Raw genomic sequence first — 18,567 nt, 5'->3', positions numbered from 1 at the left:
ACCTCTTTCTCACTTAGCTACTGCACCGCACTGAAATATCCCTCACGAACGAGAGAAGGATGAAATAACCGAGAGAGATATATAGCGACATAAGAGCGGAAAGAGTTTTGCAGGACATGCTTTTACCCACAACATGATGGAAATAAGTTGTACGAGAAGACGCTCGAAGAATTTGTGAAATGAGCCGAAGTCACATCTGAAGTCTTGGGGTATGACATGATTTTGTACACATGTGCGTATAGATTTTTAAGTAGCTATGTATGATAGCAGTCTTGTTTTGGGCCGAAGTGAACATGACCATCTAACCGCATCACGGCTGAAGTTGTCCGAGCGTACACAATTTTTTTTTCAACTCAGTAAGCAAGCAAACATTCTATTCATCAGAAGTCAAAAATCAGACGGACAGGGTTTTGTTGTTGTTGTTGTTGTCTTTGGTTTATTTTTTTTTATACAGTATATGGCAGCTTTCAAATGCCATAAATGTAAATTTTTAGTTAATGTAAACACTCTAAAAAGTGATAAATAGCGATGCATGCAATGACAAGATCAAACGCCAAAATTATAAGTTAGAGTGATGTTTGGCTTCAAACATAGTTTAGTGCCCAGGAGTAATGTTCTCTGTGTGAATTTGTAAGAAAAAATCATCCAAAATTATTTTTTGATTCATTAATTTTATTAATTAATTTTATTAATTTATAAATTCATTAATGTATCATTTTTAATTCATAAATTAATTTTATAATCAAAAATTATAATTACCTATAATTATTCCACATGTAGCGGAATGACAATAAAGCTCAACTTGACTTGACTTGACTTGGAAAAGATGTTTAGAGTGTAGGAAAAAATGCCAAAAATGCTTGACATAAATTGTCTACCAAAACCATCTAGCCCTGTGTGTGTAGTCAATGTTGTGGATTTATTTAAATTTGATTATTTTTTTAATAAGAAAATGAGAGGGATTGCTTTTTTAATGAAGATCATTATTTTTCAGTATATTTAGATGATTAAATTTAGTAATTCGGAGATGCCTCATGACTTTTCTGACATCCAATTAACATTTAAGATTTATTTATTTATTTTTATTTCACTGTGGAACAGGGCACTAGTTAAAGTCCACTACACAAAGGCTGTTTAGCTGCTGAGAGCAATCATGTCCTGGTTTTAAGAAAATCCTAAAAGAAAACCACCTCGTCCTCAAAATGAAAAACCTGGCGGCTCTCAAGGTGGTCCATTCTCAACCAGGGGTATAGTGGTTGCTAAGGAACTGAACATAAAAACAAACAGCCATCTAAAAGCAGTAATTCAAGACCATGTTGTCTTACCCGGAATAATTTTAATTTCTGTGTTTGGAAATTTTGAATTCTGTAATTGGAAATGATCTTATACTTAATCCCTTATTTATTTACACACCAATTGTTCTAAATTAATTGTACATATGAACTCATGTGAGCAACATTTATGTATAAAAAAAATTTATTTGTCAACACTATGCTACTAATATTCACTATTAGTTAAAGTTTGGAATAATTTAGGATTTTTCATGTTTTTTGAAAGACGTCTTATATGCTCACCAAGGCTGCATTTATTTGATCAATACAGTCATACGGTAACAGCAATATTGTGTGATATTGATCATGTGACACTGAAAAGACTTCTAATGATTGCTGAAAATTCAGCTTTGCCATGACAGGAATAAATTACAGTACATTTTCAAGTATAATAAAGGAGAAAAGCGTTATTTTAAATTGTACTAATATACCACAATATTACGTTTTTTACAGTATTTTTGTTTAATAATTGCAACCTGGGTGAGCATAAGAGATTCATTTAAAAAACATCTTTAAAAAATCTTTATGATTCCAAACTTTGGACCTGTATATACTTATACTATAGGGTAAACGTACCTATTAAACTCATCAAAATCTACATTGATACATTTTTAGTGCACAAGATATTGGTTTCAGTACAAAAAGTTAAGTTAAAATAAAATATTAATCTCTCACACAAAATATTTAATTTTATTTTAAATGACAAAAGCATTTCAATTAAGATATACACCATTAAATTCAAAATGTCTGGCTGTGCTTAATGGGTTTAATGGGTACATTTTTGTACCCTTTAAGCACACCCCTGTTCCCATTAAAACAGAACACTAAAATCAATCAACAAGGCATTCAAGTCGATCAGTTATATATTCATAATGAAGTGTCATCTAAGCACATATCAACATCTATACTAGTCCACGTTCAGCTAAGTAACATTCAAAAAACAAATAAAACAAACCAATAAAACATTTAATTCATGGTGGATGAACATAGAAACAACCTCTTTTTAAATGGTTGTTAACTTATCTTAAGTCTCTTAAGACTGGAATACACTACACGATTTTTGCCCCGATTTTCCACAGATTTACAGTCTGGAGAAGTTGATGCTAGTTACCAAATATAAGAGCCAGTCTGCAGATTTGAGTTGACAGAATCCACAGAAAATTGATTAACTTAAAGTGACAAGCATCAGTTAATATTTAAAGTCTGTTTATGAAGTGTTTACATAGACGTTCAATGTGGAAGAGCTTAAAGAGAGCACACTGAGCTTAATTGGAGCAGCAACAATTTTTAATACATTTAATGTAATATTTATTAAAATGACAGGATTTTGCTTGATCATGTATTAAGTTCATACATATTTTAATATGAACAACTGTTATTAACAATATCTATGAAATTATACTTTTTCTTATTGATGTCACACTGAAGCTGTGTGATTTTCATAGTAGGGCACCCTTTAAGCTCACCTTAAAATAAAATGAAATCTTTAAAAATTACAGCACTGTAAAACGCAATAAACTGTCAATTTATAATATTATGGATGTAAAAGTACAAGCCAGTAATGCCTGTGAAGTAATATGTTAGCGTAGCACACAATCTTATACAGCTAGTCAGCTAACTGTGTTCTGTAGCATCTTTTACAATAAGTAGTGAAACTTATCCAAAATAAAGGCGTAAACATCTAAACAACACACATTTAAGGGGCTAATCTTTTGGTGAAAGTTTTTAGACAGCTTTCAAAATGGCTGCCAGACAGTGTGAACACATGGAGACCCATATCTCAGTGTGTGCAATGATCTGATTGACTTGAAATTATAGGAGGTATATAGTAACAAACATATCAATTGGATAAGACTTTAAGTAGGATAATCAATTATTTTTTGTTTTTATAATCTGATCTCAAAAATGGAAGTGTGCTTAATGGGTACGTGAGCTTAATAGGTACGTTTACCCTATATGTAACTTAAGCAAACAAAAAAGACAACCTTACTAGGCATACAGTACCAGGAGCTGGCATGCAATTAAAAATGTAAGCTTAGTTCTATACACACAGTTATGAAATATACCTATAAGCATAACAAGGCTCTGGCCGCTGCTAAAAAACGAGGTGACTGATGCCTTTTCCTCCCTTTCTTCCTCTCACTGAACTGAAATTTTGAATGAGGTGGGTGGCCTCTTCAGGGGCCTCTGTCTCTCACTCTTTCACTTTATTCGTGCCACGTGACCATCTGCGAGGCCATTGAGTTCATATGGAGTGCTGCATTGAGCACAGGCTTGGTCGCCCGCCCACTTTTTTTTACTCTCTCTTTTTCTCCCGCAGCGTGGCGGCTTTGGGAGGGGCCGCGCTCAGAGACAAGCTGCAGTGGTAGCACCAGACAGTGAAGCTGACACACATGAGACTTCCCTGGTGTGTGTGGGTTTGTGTGAGACAGACAGACAGAAAGAGACGTTAGAGAAGGTAGTTGTGCCTGAGAGTTGTAGGTCTGTGTGCATCTTTGCATTTGCTTGGCATCATTGTGAGTAAATGGTTCTTCAGTGTGTATTTTTGCGTGTACAAGTCTGAAGAATTTTCTCATTACAGCACTTCTCATAGATTATGTGACTGCATGTCATCTAACTTTCTTTCTTTCTTACTTTCGCTTGCAGCCATTGCTTTTCGTTTTGTGTATGTGCATGCATGTATATTTTGAGTCAGAGGATTACCTGCATCTCTTAGCTGCTGATCTTTGAGGCAGGGGGAGGGGAAGTTCACATGGGGTTGTTGTTTCAGACGGCTCTGAGGCAGGGGAACGCTGTTCTTTCTCACTGCATTCCAAGCAGCCAGAGGCTGCATAGCTGTGGGGTGCATCAAGGGCAGCAGGTTTTAATAGTCAGACCTCAAAAACTACAGTTCAAGCTATTCCCCAATTGGTTTGTTCTAATACTATATTCTAACTGTTGTGCCTTTTAAAATAGTGTGCCAAATTTATATGCAAAATTTTATTAATTAAATTAAATATCCCATTGACTTTTGGCTGTGCTTACACACTCTTTTACTGGTGTGAATGACACTCTTTTACTGGTGTGAATGAATCAGTTAATGATTTTTTTTTGTATATCAAATGTAAAGCAGTTACATTTGATATACACATACACATTAAATCTACTGCTCATGAATGGAGTTAAGCAATTAAATTACTTAATTATTATTATAAAGTAAAAAAACTAAAACTTAAGGCATCTAGCTTAAGAGTATATTTAAGCTATATTAGTAGTGGATGCGCTGTATTGGATTGCTATGTTTTCATTTTTACCAACAGCAAGGATCCGTAGGTCATGAGTATTCAAAATTCCTTTAAATTTTGTTGTGTGTGCAAAGTGAAAAGCTCAGTAATGGACACTTGGCTCTGAAGAAGATAATGTAGATTGTATAGAAACCCTGGCGGCTGTCGAGGTTTGAAAAGTCCATTGACCAGTTTATTTAGTTTGATGGCACACTACTGTACAACTGCTGCCACACGTGGTTGTGCCATTTTGTGTGCAGTAGCTTGTCGTACCTTGTGCATACAAACCTGATCACAATGACCATTCAACATGAAAATAACATGTCTGTATGGGAATATGCATGTATGTAAATTGTATGTTTATGAGGTTAAGCATAGTCAAAGAAGGCATTGGTGGGGGGGGGGGGATTTCTTCACTGGAGATTTCTTCGTCAGTTCTATTATGACAACTCTCATTTTAGCATGGTAATGAATAAGACAGTGTTTATGTATTTGGTCTTGGCGGAATAGATCTGTTACGCTGCTGCGGCTGAATATAGCTGTAGTTGGAGATTATTGCTGCTGCTGCCAGTGCATACGACGATACGGAGTATTTAAGACTTACTGCTGCTTAGAGCTGAACGATTCTGGATAAAATGAGTATCACAATTTTTTGTCTCAAATAGAGATCATGATTCTCCCACGATTCTGAACTAAACACAAAAATGTGTGACAAAATATTATTGCTGCTGTCTATTTAAAAGTATTTAATTTATTTGAATTATGAATTATTTATTTGAAATATATGTGTATTTAAACTATTCAATACACCAATTTTTTATATTAAAATTACGAAAAAGTCATTTTGAATGAATGATTGAATGACAAATACATTTTTTAACAATCACTTGTTGCCACCTAGTGGCAAAACGATGCAGTCGACACAAATGTTACTTGAAGCGCCAGTTACTTTCGAAAGGGTATTTGCTCTATTTTGATCGCTACAATAGAAATTAGCGTTTATATCTGAACTATAAATGTTCGTCCCAGTATTTCTGTGATTGTATGAATGATTGTAAGACAGAAATAATAGTTGAAAAGACTGTTTGTGAAGCTCTTTCTTACCCAAACATGGTAGCTATCTGCTCTCTCTGTCAGCGGCAGCGTGAACGCAGATTTGAATGTTCCGGTAAGACTTTTTCAAAGGTTTAATAGACACGGACGAATCATTGTCATTAAAAAAATGGGATCGCATGGCTGTTTGAATTGAGATTGTGATCTCTTAATGATTAATCGTGCAGCTCTACTGCTGCTGCACAGATAGGCTAGCATTTATAATAACCCGTAGCAGATCTATACAGGTGGAGCTGGGGAAGGTGGAGGATTTTAGAAGAGCTCTGAAAGTTCCTCTAAAACTGAAGTGAATGCTAACCAGCCATTTAAATGTAAAGCAGTAAGCTTATTGGCTGCGTAACATGGACCAATCAGCTTGTGCCAAGTCGTTTAACGCTGTGAATATCATTAATTTACATTAAGAACCCATCAGCCTGCACCATCTAGAGTTTCATGACAGAACTTGGCATTTGGGGTTTTTTTCTACAGTGTTTTTAATTCTTTTATTGTTTCTTTTTTTTTCCAGATGCAATGTCAATATATTCAATAAGAGTCACACTTATGAAAAGTGCAAGCATGCTTTGTGCTAAAAATATATAAGTAAGCTTTATAAATAAATATAAATAATTCAGAAACTTTTTTTTTCTTCTGTTTCCTACAGACCACCTGTCCTGCTGAATGTCTAGGCTGGAGACATCCAACAGTTCCCATCTTCTGGTCCTGGTCCGAGTCAAAGGGACAAGAGGGTTTTCTCTCCGGCCACAATGAGTGATGTTGTCATTGTGAAGGAGGGATGGCTACATAAGAGAGGTAAAAATTCTGTGAAGCGCTCCTCCAGTTTCAGATGCGATACTTGTGAGAAATAAGCAAAAAATTCTATTTGTGTTTACATTATTACCGTTAGATCATGTTAGTTATCCAGATAAGAGGTGGTTATGAACCCAGTCCCAAGCAGTGTCAGACTGATAAACATTTTCTAAAATCCTAGCCTGTCTCACAGTTAAACTGCATTATGATTTATGCACTAAACACAACAGAAACTGCACAATCTGCATATTTATAAACATTAAAGACAAACGTCACTACCTGAACTTCACAGCTGTTTGTTGTTACCTGACATTTTACTCTCCTCATTTGAATTGAGTTGAGCATTTTGACTGCTCTCAGCGCTTTCTACAATCCGGTGTCAATTCTACAATTCACCTTGCAAGTGTGAAGCTCAACTTCCATTGGAATTAACTGAAAATGCCCACTCTGCTCCGCCTTGCTCAGCACAAGTTTAAACACTACGTCAGTGACAATGCAAAAGGCTGCATGTGTCTATAGCTTTTACGAAAGCTGCCATTCTGTTTCTTTTTTTAGCAGTTTATTTTAGTGGAGTAGTTTTATATTTTCCTTCTTTTATTTATTCAGTATTTTCAACATTGGCCAACATGTAATCATATCACATTCTTCTTAAGTAAATTTTCCTACTGCACGTGTCAGTGAGAGGATATTACTGTGTTGCACTCCTCAAAGCATGGAAATTTTGAGCGCATGTCTGTCCTTGCAAACCACAGAGCATCGGAGTCATTGGGCCAAAGAGGCAGATGCAATAGTGTGCAGGGAAAAAGCCTGAGGGTGTGGAGAGCAGAAAACAGCAAAAGGGCTGAATATCAAGCACTCGGGGTGTTTGCTTCATCCTCATTTTGCCAGGGTCTATGAGGCATGCACTGCCGGACAGTGTAGGGCTGTGTGCTTCTGTAGGCAAGGTCATTCCAGTTCAGCTATGCAGACAGACACCACCCGTAATGGCACTCTAGGCCCAGATGAAAAGCAGCTCTGCCTTTGCCTGGATTTATGCTGCTTAGCGTGGCGGCAGGCTTGTTTTGCCCACAAGGGATTTAGGGAGTTATTTTTTCCCTATGTGTGGCCCCGAGGGCATGCAGGACACTGTATTGATATTTTTTGTTCATCTGTGTAATGTTTAGCTTTTTTTTTTTTTTTTTATATCAAAACTTTATTTTGCTTATTAGTATAATTTGATTTGTTTGTTTTCAAAGATGCTCATCTGCTTATAATCCCCTTTATTAACAAGAAGTGTTCCTCTGCTCATCTGTCTATAAACTTAGCTGATGTCCTTAAGAAGAAGAAGAAAGTCCTTGAGTGAAATCTTGAGTGTCTGTGCTTAATCTGGAACAGAACAATTTACACAGAAACTTGCTGATTATGTAGACACACAGAGATGAGCTGGTGCTTTTGTTTTTCATCACAGAGAATTGCTTAGATCATATGTCACTAGTGAAAACTGAACTTTCTCAAAGGAAGCTTCTTGATACAAGATGACAATTGACAGTACAGTAATAAATAATGCCCCTTAATTATTATTATTATTTTTTCTGTCGTGCATTTAAAAGACTGACATGCTCCTGGACGATCATGTGTTATGATCTTACCGTGCGCATGTGTAAGTGTGTATATCAGTGCAGATATGAGTCAGCAATAGCAGTAGCTCATTTTTAAACTGCTTGTGTGGCCACGATATCTTTTGTGTCGCTTCCTGTTTTCAAGAATCTGACTCTTAGTTACCAGAAGCCCCACTAATGTGGCGACACTAAAATAAAAAACCGACAAAGAAATGAAAATCCAACCATGACACCCCAAACACCAACAGCAGTCATGGCTTCTTACTGTTGTTTTTTGAGTTAACTTGTGCAGGCTTGTGTATCTGACAACCACTCTCATCTGATTGATAATGTGAACTCTTGCATTTGACAGGGACTGTCTTGGTCTTATTTGATGTTAGTATTTTTTTTTCCGTAGTTGAGTTTGTGTGAACCTTATTTTGAGTGAGTTATTCAGAACTAAACAGTAGTTTCCTGTTTGTTTTGATGACTGTATATAAGCTGATTAAATAAAAACTGTTTATGGTCAAAGTTCACAACCTTCTCTTTTTTAATGATTCAGAGATGCCCCTTTTACTATTTACCTTAAAGTACTGCAGGGTACTTCCCCGACAAGAAGAAATGGACTAGTCGTAGGTGTGGACTTGCAGTCTGTGTGGTTTAAAGGAGAACAGCCTGTGATGTGTGCTGTAAATTGAGTAGTTTACCAGAATTTGGTCATAGATACTGACTGCTTGAGTGTCTTCATAAGAAGCAGTACTACTCAACACTTATTTTGTTTATGTCTTATTTCCTGATTGCAAACCTTTAAGGCATATGCAGTTCAATTGGAAAGTAATTATTCACTCGTCATATTATTCTGTTTTTATAGTGACAAGTTGTCGTAACTTTAGTGCCTTCTACATTTGGTAAAAGAATAAGAGCTATTGCTTAAATTCACAGGGCTCAGTCAAAATTTTACTGGTGCCACCCCCCACTTTCTGTTATATTAAAATCGAGATTTTAAGTTCAAATTAAAAAAAATATAAAAGTAAAATGGAAAGTCTTTTTTTATATGATTTTTTTAAAATAATGTGCTGCTACTGGTCAGCATTTCTTTTTATCATTTATCATTATCAAAGTTTTTATCATTTTGATCACCTTCTCTCATAAACAGCCTTGCGGCTTGACATTTTTAAAAGCAGAAATGTTCCAATTAGTCTCTTGTTTATTTCTAAATCTCCATGATAACTATAAGGAAATGTACAGAATACTAAAGTACAACGTCACATCACTCCACTTATAAACTTCCTAAACTATACTTCATGTAAACTCTACACATATTTATCATTTACACTATCATTCAAAAGTTTAGCATCAGTAAGATTTTTGCTTTTATTCAACAAAATAATGTTTTATTTATCAAAAGTGACAATAAAGACGTTTATAATGTTATTAAAATAAATGCAGTTATTTTAAACTTTCTATTCATTTATTAAGTGGTTTTCACCATTAATAATAAGACGAAATGTTTACTGAGCATCAAATCAGCATATTAGAATGATTTTTGATTGATCTTACTGAATACTGACATAATGACTGTTGATAATACATATGTAATTACATTGCATATTGTTCAAATAAATGCAGCCGTGTTTAGCAAGAGACTTTAAAACATCAAAAACATTTTTAAATGTTTTTTAAATGTGTCTTTATAATAATAACATAATAGTGCCATATGTATTTAGTGATCCATGTTAGTATAACATACATTTATTAAAATATTATTACATAAATGTTTCCATGTTATGTTTGGATATTTTTGTTCTACTAATCTATTTATTTACAGGAGAATACATAAAAACATGGAGACCAAGATATTTCTTACTCAAGAGTGATGGAACATTTATTGGGTACAAAGAGCGGCCACAAGATGTTGACCAGCTGGAGACTCCACTCAATAACTTCTCAGTGGCCCGTAGGTAGCCATTTTGTTTTATCAGTTTGCAGAGGAACACACACACACACACACACACACACACACACACTATACTTGTGTTTGTCTGTATTTGTCTCTTTTGCATCCTTTCCTAACCCCACCTAAGAACACCAAAATAACAAAAAACACTCTTTCTCTCTCTTGTATTCTCTCAGAATGTCAGCTGATGAAGACAGAGCGACCGAAGGCAAACACTTTTATTATCCGGTGCCTGCAGTGGACCACTGTTATTGAACGCACTTTTCATGTTGAGACCCCAGAGGAAAGGTTGGTATGTTGTATTCAGAAGCAGACAGTATACAGTACAGCGTCTACTGTTTAACTTAAATTCCTCAAGTTCCATAAAGTACATTTTTTAACTCTTACTGAACAAAAGAAAGATGTAAAATCAGAGTTCCCCTAGATGATTTTCTTGTTTTCGGCAGGGAGGAGTGGACAAAGGCCATCAAGGCTGTGGCAGATAGTTTACAGAAGCAGGAGGAAGAGAGAATGGACTTTTCACCCGACCCTATGGACATGGAGATGTACCTGTCCAAACCTCGACTCAAAGTGGTAGAGAGTTTCTTGTCTTCTCTATTGTTTCTATATAAATTTAAAGATAAAGAGTGGGGTTTTTTTTTTGGGGGGGGGGGGGGGGGGGGGTAAATATTTTTTAAGGTTGCTAAACAACTCTACACAAACTCTATCAAACACTATAGATGAAGTGAACCTCAGAGGGTGAAAAAACTAAATAAACAAAATATTCTGTGTAAATTAAATTTTTATACCTTAGATTTGATTTTTAAAATGATATTGGATATTTTAAAACCGTAAGACTTTTCTTTATGCTGTTGTGTAGACAATGCATGACTTTGAATACCTCAAACTCTTGGGGAAAGGCACTTTTGGAAAGGTCATACTGGTGAAGGAGAAAGCCACGGGAAAATACTATGCCATGAAAATTCTTAAAAAGGAGGTGATAGTAGCAAAAGTAAGTCCTTTGCTTTTTTATGCCTACTTTTTTCCAGTAAATGTAAACATTGGTTTGTCTATTTGCCTGTACAATGTATTTTGGCAAGTTTTGTTTCTATGTATAAATTGTAGTTACTTCATATTAGAAGTTCTAATAGATTCTTTTCATTACTTTATTTACAGGATGAGGTAGCACACACACTTACTGAAAACCGTGTCCTCCAGAACTCCAAACACCCTTTCTTAACAGTAAGCAAATGATATCAAAGTAGAGAGACTGTAAAGAGTAAAGAGACATTTTAGAATTAGCATTTATGACACTAGTATGTAATTTATGGAACATTCCAGGTTCAGTTTCGTGACAGGATTTTGGGTTAAGTTTATTTTTAAAGAATAATTTCATCGAGCAGGGGCAGATCTAGAAAATTGTTTATTTTGTGGCATAAGAACTATGAGGGGTGCCATCCATGCATAGTTCTTGTTAATTTATGGCCTGGCATAAACATTTGTGTCCATGAATATTCAAAACATTTGCATTACCACAAAATAACCATCTATACTGGTAATGATTTCAAATAAATACATTTCATATCAATATCCAGGGCACCAAGACACTGTCTATTAAGCATATCAATAAATTCTAAATGTCTCTGAGCTTGTAAGAGCAGAACTATCAACTATCAACTATCAAAGCTGTCTTGTTAATATTATCCTATCTACCCTGACCTTCAAACTTCAAACTATTTTAAATTCAAGGCAACATAAAATTTGTCTTGTGGAATAATAATATCCCGCAATCCCAGGCATCCTGTCCGGATGGGATTAGATTTCTCTGAGGATTTCTGAATTAGCAGAAAAATTCTACTTTTTCTTAGGGTGGCAGTTGCAATTTGTTTCCACTGATAATCAATATAAAACTAGAGATTAAATGTAAATATTCCTTTAGTAGCGAATGTTACAACGCCTAATGTCACCTCTGTGTTTCAGGGTCTGAAGTATTCTTTCCAGACTCATGACCGATTATGTTTTGTTATGGAGTATGCAAATGGTGGAGAGGTGAGATCTTGTAAAGGTGAAGTTTAGTAATGATTGTTTATTAAAATTAATGAAGTAATTATTTATTTAATTTGCATGCAGTCAAATGCTTTATTTAAATAATGTGTGTACTACGTATAATATATTTTATCCCAGAAGATTCAAAATTCCAGATGGTCTTACTGTATATCATTTGGGATATTTATGGGGTATTTGTTCTTATATCACAGCTTTTCTTTCATTTATCGCGAGATCGCGTTTTTTCGGAAGAGAGAGCACAGTTTTATGGAGCAGAGATCGTCTCAGCCCTGGATTACCTTCATTCTGAGAAAAACGTTGTTTATAGAGACTTAAAGGTGAGATTAGTGGAAAAAATTCCATACAAGATGAATCATGTTATGTTGTATTTAGTGTAATGCTACTTGTTATATCATTGTCAAACCAATATATCACATAACAATAAAATTATTCTGTGGAAGTTGGAGAACTTGATGCTGGATAAAGACGGCCACATAAAGATCACTGATTTTGGCCTGTGCAAGGAGGGAATTACAGAGGGAGCAACAATGAAGACGTTCTGCGGCACACCAGAGTATCTGGCTCCAGAGGTAATAAAACATTACATGAAAGATATGTGAAATGAGTTCCATACACTAATAGTTCGTAAATATACTCTGTAATAATGTCTGTATGAACATACAGAATAGAGAAGGAAATCCAGGTAGGAACAAAATACATTTTTTCTATCTCTGGAAGCAGATCTTCTCTCAAGGTTGAGGCCCAGAGAATGGATGTTGCCTCCTCAGATCATGATTTCGGCTAGGCAGAGGTGGATCTGCTATGCACTTTTAAGTGGTGTCATTTTGCATCATGGTGTAATCCAATTCTGGAGCGTGCAATCTGGATGTGATTGGTTCAGTGCTGGCTATCCCGGAAAACTTTTGTCTGTAGGCGGATCCTGGCTACACTTAAGGTGTATGCAGCAGAGTGATGGATAACTTGACCTGTACTTTACAGTGCTATTGTGATTCCTCCAACATTTAGATTTCACACCATTCGCATGCTATATATTTCCTTATCACTGCATACTGCATCCACATACTCTGCATACATATTAAGGGTTGCACTACATTAAATTGAAATTGTACAAATACTTAGAGAATTTATACCTTTTAAACTTATGACATTTACATATCACAGTATAATGTGTTATAACTCAAACTTGTAACTGCTACAAATATATCCAGCTCACTGTACATGTTTGTCACTCCACCAAATATAAATAGAACAAAACCTTACAGATTTTATACCTTTCAAACAGATTTCCATATCATAGCATAATGTATTAATAACACCAACTTGCAACTACTTCAAATACATCCAGTGTTATTCACATACACATACTCACATAAAGCGATATGTGCTATATAGCAAATCTCAGCTAAGGGATTATTTATAGGATTGCCATATGTAAACTAATCTATTGCCAGCTACTATCTACTAATCTATAGCCTAGTGCTAATTGTGGGTACTAAATGTGAATTGTAAAAACCAAAATACAAATTAAAATTATCTTCCATCTTTCAAGCATTTAGGAGTATATCTGGGAATATACCGCCATTTTAATCCGTTCCACATGCTTTCATCTGATCTGTCATGTGATTAATCATAAATAATAATAGTAAAGCGAATTAGAGAGCAGATGGCTCCTTATGCTATTGAATTGCTCTTGTGGTACTTTGATGTCGTACACCGATTGGTCTGCACAGTGCCTCTTCAAATTGAACATACCTAATGGAGATGTTGAGAACTTATGCCATTACAAGCCATGAGATGTGATAGGCATAAAACGGCCATTTTATGCTTTTAAGTGCATTCCAAAAATCACAGCATCTATTAAGCTGTAATGAAATATTTGTGATTTTAGATGATTTTTTTTTTTTGTCAGAATACACAGATTTAAATGGTTTTCAATTAAAAAAAAATATTTCCCACGATATTGTAGATATCTACTATGCTTACCAGCAAAATCTTGACCCCTTGGCCCCACTTTTGTTTCTCTGCTGCTCTTTCTCAGGTTCTTGAAGACAATGATTATGGCCGGGCGGTGGACTGGTGGGGGTTGGGTGTAGTCATGTACGAGATGATGTGCGGCCGGCTGCCCTTCTACAACCAGGATCATGAGAAACTCTTTGAATTGATCCTCATGGATGAGATCCGTTTTCCTCGTACACTTGGACCTGAGGCAAAATCTTTGCTGTCAGGACTGCTTCAGAAAGACCCAAAGCAGCGGTGAGAGACCTCTGATTGTTTTGAAGTCACTTCTAGTGTTGTGTAGTCTTCTCCATGTGCATTGTTTCAAGAATTCATGATGGATGATTGATAATTTTCTCTCAAGTAATTGATTCATAACATCACTTGCAAGGTCTGTGAGTCTTTTAATTGATTTGTAATTTTTTTTATCAGTGCAGTTTACATGTAACGTCCCTGAATGAAGTTTAAAAAAATATTGGTCAAATAAAGAGAAATTTTTTTCTTGTGCTGGCAGTAATACCACCATAGCAAAATATTGCCAACAATATACATCATTGTCACATTTGAATTAAATCTCAGCCTAATTTTAGCTGAGCTACCTTTGCAGTCTTCACTGCACAAGCAATGCCACTTGGTGCCTAATCTTTTGGGAGTGTTTGTACTAAAAATAGCCAAATGTACTGAACATTACTTCTTTTTTCACATGACTTGTTTAATTTTTATTTATTTATTTTTTGCAAAGGAATGTGGATTGAATATAGTGACCAGGATTTAAAACTGCTAGTGAGAGATGAGTGGTTTATTTCAGATGTGGTAGAAGAACAGTCCGTGATATAGAATAGTGAGCAGATGGACTCACAGATGAGAAGTTTAGATTAAGATGAATCACAAGCTATGAAGACTCTTTGTCTTTTGGGGACAATTGATTTAAATGAGTAGTCTTACAAATAGTTATCTGTGACATTATTTTGCTGTCGCACTGTTTATTATATATCCCTGCTGAATAAAAGAGCTAGGTGGCCTCCCAGCCTGACCAGAAAAAAAGTGGCCAAAATCCCTCTAAAACCAGACTGGTTTAGCCTGGGAGACCATGCAGCATGGATTAGTTAACCAAAATATTGATGGGTACAATGTGAATCAGATTATGTTTTGAGAAATTGCCATGACAGAGGTGCTTTGTGGTAACAGTTGCAGTAACTGTTGACTCATCAGCTTGCCAATAAAAATGCTGCTCTCTTGATCACTTGGTCAAGTGAAAAAATTACAAGCAAGAACTAAGAACTATGTGACCGGGCAAATCTAGTTTAGTTTAAGTATAGTTTTGTGTGTGTGTTGAAAGTTGTTCTTGGAAGAGGTCTTAAAGGTAACAAGGGAATGTAATTATTTGTTTATCTGTTCTTGGATTTTCTTTCTGCAGGTTAGGTGGAGGCCCAGATGATGCAAAAGAAATCATGCAGCATAAGTTCTTTGCAGGCATTGAGTGGCAAGATGTTTATGAGAAGAAGGTGAATAATAATAATAGCATGTAGTCATTGACAAAATGCTTTTTTGTTGATAAAGAGAGGCCACTCAAATATAATATTTTTTTTCTGTTTCTCCACAGCTTGTACCACCCTTTAAGCCCCAGGTAACCTCAGAAACAGACACTCGCTATTTTGATGTGGAGTTTACAGGGCAGACCATCACCATCACACCCCCAGGACAAGGTGATCTCCGTCTTACAGTACATGTTAAAAACTCTCACTTAACACGTATTTGGAAAATAACGAAGGCACCACCTAGTGGTGATTTACAGATTGCTCTATAAAAATAAAATAGTACTATATAGTAAATACTTTATATACTGTACATTTTTCACTGGTCATGCTTTGTATCTGTGTTGTTTTAAGTATGACTTTTTTTTCCAGATGAAAACATGGAGTCCTTTGACAGTGATAGAAGACCCCACTTCCCTCAGTTCTCATATTCTGCCAGTGGCACAGCATAAAAACTCTTTAAAAGAATACTTGACCTAGAAATTTCTGTGATCATTTACTTACCCCCATGCCATTCCAAATCAGTTTGACTTTGTTCCTTATGTGAAACCTAAATACATTTTTTAATTCCCTGGCAAAACTTTAATTTTGTCCTTTTTGGAGCTTGCCACCATGTCCACACTACTGCATCAGCTTCAGATTTTCTACACTGGATGTATCAAAGTGAACTTTTGGATCCATTCGACCAAATGGAAGTGCATGGAATACACCAAAGATGGAACAGGACACCAGTTTCCTGTTGGAAATTTGGTGTGTTGTGCTACGTCCAGTGTAGACAGCATCACAATAGGTTCTGTTTGCTTTTGTGGTGTCACATTACAGTGCTTATGTAGACATGGTGTGATGGTCACCACGTTTGGAACAATATGAGGTTAAATAAAGGATGACAGAATTTAGATTTTGGGGGTGAACCTTTCCTCATTCCTAATAACACACACGTTCTGCACAAATACAATCCACTTAGACACTGCTAATAACTTATTCATAGCTATTGCTGCACTATACTTCTTTTGTAGTAACACCCTTCTACAAAAGAATACTGGATTCACAATGTAAAGATTTTTATCAGTGATCATTATTCAGTCTAATTCTTTATTGCATATTGCTAGGTTTTTGAAACAGGCTTTATTCTTTGTTAGTCATTTGTACATTTTTACAAATGCACTGATTCTTACATTTTAAGAATTTTTTTGAAAATTCTGTTATCATTTACTCTCTCTCATGTTGTTCCAAACCTGTATTACTTTCTTACACACATTTTTCTACTTAAGTTGCAGTTAAAATGTAGTCCTTAAGTATGATTGTAGTGTATCACGGTTGTGTCCTGTGAGGACACAATATAACCTAATACCAAAGAAGTGATGAATTACAGTTATGTTAGAGACTTATGTTTGAGTATGTTTTTTTGTTTTTTTTTGAAGATTGTTTTGATTCTCTTTTAGATAGAATTGTCTTTCAAAAAGATTCAAAGCATTTGCCAAAAGGTTCCACTCCACTCAGGTTTTTCTCAAACAGAACAGCTAGAAATTCATTATAGTAGATATAGTAGCCTCATTGAAGACATCACTACTTGCATGACATTTACAGCGATGAACTGAAGGTTTCAGCTAGTGGTAATTAGTTAAATAATTTTTATCAGATTTATAAGATCTGTCCCTGGAATTTATTCACACTTTTCATGACTCAATTGTCAAAAAAAGCAACAACAACAAAAAAAGTCTTCATATGAGCTTGTTATTATAGGGGGAAATAGTTATACAGCATAAAATTAAATTGCCAAACAATCAATTTAATGAACTTTATAGCATTCTTACATGGATTTATAATTTAAAAGATTTTTTTTTTTTTACACATTGCATGGTACCCAATATTTATGATGTCATTTTAAATGTTGTATTACATGAATTTATTTAAGAATTGTATTACAAGGAATTTGTTACTAAATATTCCAGACCCTTCAATGTGCTGCAGTTAATTCAAGCAAAACAGTTTATTTGGCTTTTATTTCAGTGTTTAATGTTTTATTGAAGACATTGGGATAATTTTTTTTTTAATTGACGTCAACAACTTGTCAATGCTGTAAATTCAAGCTGTAAATTCTCTGCAAATGTAGCATATTTTAAAAGTTGCATAATATAAATATGACATTAGATAAAACTAACAAAAACAGCATTGCTGAGAATGGATTTGGTCCATATTTGAATAATGAAATTCTGAAATGTTGGTTGGTAATGTTTATCACTATATTTTTTTTTTTTTTTTTTCTACTTGTTTTTATATTTTATAAGTTTTTCTACTTCACTAAAAAATAAACATTTTGAATTGGTACACTCCATTTTCAAATTGTGAATGTTTAGCAGAGTGAGGGACAAAAATATGTTTAAAAAAAAACTTTTTTAAAATTAAAGATCTTATCCTCCTGTTTTTGTTTGTGTGTCATAAAAATGCTTTTTTATTATTATTAAAGACCATATCCTCTCGTATATATTTATGTCTCACACCTCTAGAAGAATAATGATCATGCTTGGGGAAATCGAGAATATACCGTATTACTTTTGAGATCAGTTTATAGCATCAATTCAAATATATTTAAGTCACATAGACTATATGAATCAAAGTATTGTGACCTTTTTACAGTTGTTTTTTTATGCTTACACAGTTTCTGAAACAATGGCTCCTTTTCTCCAAACATGCAAACAAAACCACAAAATATGCACACAACATTACACATCTCTTGCAAAAGCAAATGCTTCTTTTAAAATGATTTTACTCATAAAAATTTAGTTTTTGCTTTAGATGATCACAAAAACATCAAATGATTACAGGTACATGCCAAACTACACATGGATATGACAAATGTAAAACACTACTATCTTTTGACTTCTCTTGTTCATTGTGCAGTGGAGTGCGCAGGAGTTTGTCATACTTACACGTACAAAAATACACCGTATGTACAGTGTGCAT

General features: G+C 34.9%; 1 protein-coding gene across 3 annotated transcripts; it reads left to right on the top strand.

The window, feature by feature from the left end:
• LOC306844207 (RAC-alpha serine/threonine-protein kinase) lies at nucleotides 1–18,027 on the top strand. 3 transcript variants are annotated; one of them, XM_079376171.1, is made up of 14 exons: nucleotides 1–209; nucleotides 6,348–6,496; nucleotides 9,899–10,027; nucleotides 10,204–10,315; nucleotides 10,474–10,600; nucleotides 10,887–11,018; nucleotides 11,183–11,248; nucleotides 11,987–12,055; nucleotides 12,265–12,390; nucleotides 12,514–12,642; nucleotides 14,112–14,326; nucleotides 15,486–15,573; nucleotides 15,672–15,774; nucleotides 15,976–18,027. In XM_079376171.1, the coding sequence occupies exons 2-14, from the start codon at nucleotides 6,451–6,453 to the stop codon at nucleotides 16,053–16,055; spliced, it is 1,422 nt and encodes a 473-aa protein (XP_079232297.1). In that variant the 5' UTR covers nucleotides 1–209; nucleotides 6,348–6,450; the 3' UTR covers nucleotides 16,056–18,027. The 3 variants fall into 3 exon arrangements, with proteins under 3 accessions (XP_079232297.1, XP_079232298.1, XP_079232299.1); XM_079376172.1 differs by lacking the exon at nucleotides 1–209 and adding an exon at nucleotides 3,688–3,789; XM_079376173.1 differs by lacking the exon at nucleotides 1–209 and adding an exon at nucleotides 3,709–3,847.
• The last annotated feature ends 540 nt before the right edge of the window (nucleotides 18,028–18,567 follow it).

Source organism: Barbus barbus (genome assembly GCF_936440315.1).
Source record: "Barbus barbus genome assembly, chromosome: 24".
NCBI classification, from domain to species: Eukaryota; Metazoa; Chordata; class Actinopteri; order Cypriniformes; family Cyprinidae; genus Barbus; species Barbus barbus.
The sequence above is the reverse complement of the archived record's forward strand: the minus strand, read 5'-3'. Positions and strand labels throughout refer to the sequence as shown.